We start from the raw sequence: 5,068 nt of genomic DNA on the forward strand, positions 1-5,068 counted from the left end.
TCGCCGTGTGTTATTGATGGTGTATCATCTCCAGAAACCCTGATCCCTTATTAATCAAGAACCTATCTATCTCTGTCTTAAAGACACTCCGTGTCGCAGCCTTCGGCGGCAAAGAGTTCCACAGATTCACCAAGAAATTCCTCCACAGCCTCAGAAGCACATCCGTGGTCTTGTCCTTCGGACGTTGATACGTGGTATTCTCTGCGTACGCTGCTTTGACCGGGGTTGAGCATCGCGAAAGCGGGGCCTTTGCCGATTTGGTCAGGAACTTTAATTCTCCGGCCGATTGCCAAACGTGATGTCGATGTTGGCGCCTGGACAAAGCCGCCCCTTAATTGTATGAGCTTTCTGTTATTTTCTGTCTAATATCGTTCATTTTGGGCTTTGCAGTTCCCGACCTGTCCTGAACGTCTCTGCTACCATTGTGGTTACTCCGCTTAAAATCGCCAATGAGGCTTATCGATGTCAGCGACCCATCCCTCGCAACCAGACAATCAGTAACGCCACTGTGTGTTTCAAGATGGAAAGACTGATGCCTGATAACTGGGGTGAGTTCTGGGCTGGGTAATCAAACCGTGCTGAAACATTAATCATTGCAGAGACCGGGCGCAGGGGCAGACCCATCAGGTGGGGAGATGTGAGGAACAGGGACCACAGATCAGGCTTATAAACTTGCTAATGAGGTTGTTCCCCAAAGGTAGCATGCCCAACGCCAGATCAGGACGTTGACGTTTCGTGTTCAAATCAAGTCAGGCTCACGGGGGCAAAGTGGTTAGCACAATTGCTTGACAGATTCCCGGCTTGGGTCATTGTCTGTGCGGGGGGGGGGGGGGGGGGGGGGGGGGGTGCCTCAGAGATTTGAATCCTGGCAAATGTGGAGGAAATCATGGAGGTGCCCAAGAGTCTGGAATGTTTGGAGCACAGATATCCCGGAGGATGCTGCAGGAGGAGATCAAACAAGTTGTAGGCAGTGGAGGAGGTTACTCTAATAGGGAGGGACGTAGGATGTGGAGGTTATTTTCTACGGCTCTTCGGGGGGGGGGGGGGTTAATCTAATTAGTCAGGGGGATGGGAAAATGAGCTGTAGTCCAGAAGCCAGTGTTGAGAGTAGTGAGGTACTGAGGAGGGTATCAAGGTCGCAGGAGTGTACCGGCAGACAGGAAGGTGGGTTGAAGTTTGTCTACTTCAATGCAAGGAGCATCCGGAATAAGGTAGGTGAACTTGGAGCGTGGAATGGTACTTCGGTCTACGATGTTGTGGCCATAACGGAGACATGGTTAGAACAGGGACAGGAATGGTTGCTGGAAGTTCCAGGGGTATAGATGTTTCAGTAAGAGTAGGGAAGGTGGTAAAAGAGGTGGAGGAGTAGCATTGTTAATCAAGGATAGTTTAACGGCTGCAGAAATGGCAGTTCGAAGGGGATCTGCCGACTGGGGTAAGGTTAGAAATAGGAAAGGAGCAATCACATTGTTAGGAGTTTTCTATAAGCCCCCAAATAGTCACAGAGATGCGGAGGAAGAAATTGCAAAGCAGATTATGAATAGGTGTGGAGGTCTCAGGTTAGTTGTCATGGGTGACGTTAACTTTCCAAATATTGATTGGAACCTCTATAGGTCAAAACAGTTCGGATGGGGCAGTTTTTGTACAGTGTGTGCAGGAGGGTTTCCTGACACAATAAGTGGATAGGCCGACAAGAGGGGGGGCCACATTGGATTTGGTACTGGGTAATGAACCGGGCCAAGTGTTAGATTTGTTTGTGGGAGAGCACTTTGGAGATAGTGACCACAATTCGGTGTCTTTCACTATTGCAATGGAGAGGGATAGGGCCATACGGCAGGGCAAGGTTTATAATTGGGGGAGGGGTAATTATGATGTGATTAGGCAAGAATTAGGGAGCATAAGATGGGAACAGAAACTGTCAGGGAAAGGCACAAATGAAAAGTGGAGCTTGTTCAAGGAACTGCGTGTCCTTGATAGGTATGTCCCTGTCAGGCAGGGAGGAAATGGCCCTGTGAGGGAACCATGGTTCACAAAAGAGGTTGAATGTCTTGTCAAGAGGAAAAAGGAAGCGGATGTAAGGATGAGAAAATAAGGTTCAGTTGGGTCACTTGAGGGTTACAAGGTAGCAGGGAATGAGCTAAAAAAAACTGCTTAGGAGAGCTAGGAGGGGGATGAGAAGTCCTTGGCGGGTCGGATCAAGGAAAACCCCCCAAGGCTTTTTACTCTTATGTGAGAAATAAAAGAATGACCAGGGCGAGGTTAGGGCCGGTCAAGGACAGGAGTGGGAACTTGTGCATGGAGTCAGAAGGGATAGGAGAGACGTTGAAAGAATGCTTTTCTTCAGTGTTTACCAAGGAGAGGGGCCATGTTTTTGTGGATGAGAGTGTGTGATACAGGCGGGTAGGCTGGAGGAGGTATATGTTCTGAGGGAGGAAGTATTAGCAATTTTGAAAAACCTTTGGGTCGACAAGTCCCCTGGGCCGGATGGGATATATCCAAGGATTCTTTGGGAGGCAATGGATGAGATTGCAGAGCCATTGGTTTTGATCTTTGGGTCCTCACTGTCCATGGGGATAGTGCCAGAGGACTGGAGAGTGGCGAATGTTGTTCTTCTATTCAAGAAAGGGAATAGGAATGACCCTGATAATTATAGGCCAGTTAGTCTTACTTCGGTGGTCGGTAAGTTAATGGAAAAGGTCCTGAGGGATAGGATTTATGACCATTTGGAAAGATTCAGCTTATTCCGGGATAGTCAACACGGATTTGTGCAGGGTAAGTCTTGCCTCACAAATTTGATTGAATTCTTTGAGGAGGTAACTAAGTGTGTAGATGAAGGTGGAGCAGTTGATGTCGTATACATGGATTTTAGTAAGGCGTTCGATAAGGTTCCCCATGGTTGGCTCATGAAGAAAGTAAGGAGGTGTGGGATCGAGGGAAATTTGGCCAATTGGATAAGTAACTGGCTATCACAAGGTGGTTGGTGGATGGAAAATTTTCAGACGGGAGACCAGTTACCAGCGGTGTACCACAGGGATCAGTGCTGGGTCCTCTGCTATTTGTGAATTTTATCAATGACTTGGAGGAGGGGGCTGAAGGGTGGGTCAGTAAATTTGCTGATGACACCAAGATTGGTGGAGTAGTGGATGAGGTGGAGGGCTGTTGTAGGCTGCAAAGAGACATTGATAGGATGCAGAGCTGGGCCAAAACATGGCAGATGGAGTTTAACCCTGATAAGTGCGAGGTAATTTATTTTGGTAGGAAAAATTTGAATGCGGATTACAGGGTCAACGGCAGGGTTCTGAGGAAAGTGGAGGAACAGAGAGATCTTGGGGTTCATGTCCACAGATCTCTGAAGGTTGCCACTCAAGTGGATAAAGCCGTGAAGAAGGACTAGCGTTTATTAACAGGGGGCTTGAGTTTAAGAGCGGTGGGGTTATGCTGCAAATGTACATAACCCTGGTGAGACCACGTTTGGAGTATTGTGTGCAGTTCTGGTCACCTCACTATAGGAATGATGTGGAAGCATTGGAAAGGGCAAAGGAGCTTTACCAGGATTGGAGGGTAGGTCTTATGAGGAAAGGTTGAGGGAGCTAGGGCTTTTCTCTTTGGAGCGGAGGAGGATGAGAGGTGACTTAATAGAGGTTTATAAAATGATAAGGGGGATAGATAGAGTGGACGTTCAGAGGCTATTTCCTCGGGTGGATGGAGCTGTTACAAGGGGGCAAAACTGTAAGGTTCAGGGTGAACAAAGAACAAAGAAAAGAACAAAGAAAATTACAGCACAGGAACAGGCCCTTCGGCCCTCCCAGCCTGCGCCGATCCAGATCCTTTATCTAAACCTGTTGCCTATTTTCCAAGAATCTACTTCTATCTGTCCAGATGCATCTTAAATGATGCTACCGTGCCCGCCTCTACCACCTCCACTGGCAAAGCATTCCAAGCACCCACCACCCTCTGCGTAAAAAACTTTCCACGCACATCTCCCATAAACTTTCCCCCTCTCACCTTGAAATCGTGACCCCTTGTAACTGACACCCCCACTCTTGGAAAAAGCTTGTTGCTATCCACCCTGTCCATACCTCTCATAATTTTGTAGACCTCAATCAGTTCCCCCCTCAACCTCCGTCTTTCCAACGAAAACAATCCTAACCTACTCAACCTTTCTTCATAGCCAGCACCCTCCATACCAGGCAACATCCTGGTGAACCTCCTCTGCACCATCTCCAAAGCATTCCACATCCTTCTGGTAATGTGGCGACCAGAACTGCACGCAGTATTCCAAATGTGGCCGAACCAAAGTCCTATACAACTGTGAAATGACCTGCCGACTCTTGTACTCAATACCCCATCCGATGAAGGCAAGCATGCTGTATGCCTTCTTGACCACTCTATCGACCTGCGTTGCCACCTTCAGGGTACAATGGACCTGAACTCCCAGATCTCTCTGTACATCAATTTTCCACAGAACTCTTCCATTGACCATATAGTCTGCTCTTGAGTCAGACCTTCCAAAATGCATCACCTCACATTTGCCTGGATTGATCTCCATCTGCCATTTCTCTGCCCAACTCTCCAATCTATCTATATTTTGTTGTATTCTCTGACAGTCCTCCTCGCTATCTGCAACTCCACCAATCTTAGTATAATCTCCAAACTTGCTCATCAGACAACTTACACCTTCGTCCAGATCATTTATGTATATCACAAACAACAGTGGTCCGAGCACGGATCCCTGTGGAACACCACTAGTCACCTTTCTCCATTTTGAAACACTCCCTTCCACCACTACTCTCTGTCTCCTGTTGCCCAGCCAGTTCTTTATCCATCTAGCTAGTACACCCTGAACCCCATACGACTTCACTTTTTCCATCAACCTGCCATGGGAAACCTTATCAAACGCCTTACTGAAGTCCATATATATGACATCTACAGCCCTTCCCTCATCAATTAACTTTGTCACTTCCTCAAAGAATTCTATTAGGTTTGTAAGACATGACCTTCCCTGCACAAAACCATACTTCCTATCACTGATAAGTCTATTTTTTCCCAAATGTGAATAGATTCTATC

General features: G+C 47.4%; 1 protein-coding gene across 5 annotated transcripts in view; it reads left to right on the forward strand.

The window, feature by feature from the left end:
* Positions 1-396: 396 nt before the first annotated feature.
* LOC119957965 (integrin alpha-D-like) overlaps positions 397-5,068 on the forward strand; it is a 148,506-nt gene continuing 143,834 nt past the window's right edge. For all 5 annotated transcript variants that reach the window (XM_038786201.1, XM_038786204.1, XM_038786205.1 and 2 more), the window contains exon 1: positions 397-548. In XM_038786201.1, coding sequence (XP_038642129.1) covers positions 521-548 — 28 coding nt within the window. In that variant the 5' untranslated portion in view covers positions 397-520. The remainder of the gene's footprint in view (positions 549-5,068) is intronic.

Source organism: Scyliorhinus canicula, chromosome 27, assembly GCF_902713615.1.
Source record: "Scyliorhinus canicula chromosome 27, sScyCan1.1, whole genome shotgun sequence".
In the NCBI taxonomy this organism is placed as follows: domain Eukaryota; kingdom Metazoa; phylum Chordata; class Chondrichthyes; order Carcharhiniformes; family Scyliorhinidae; genus Scyliorhinus; species Scyliorhinus canicula.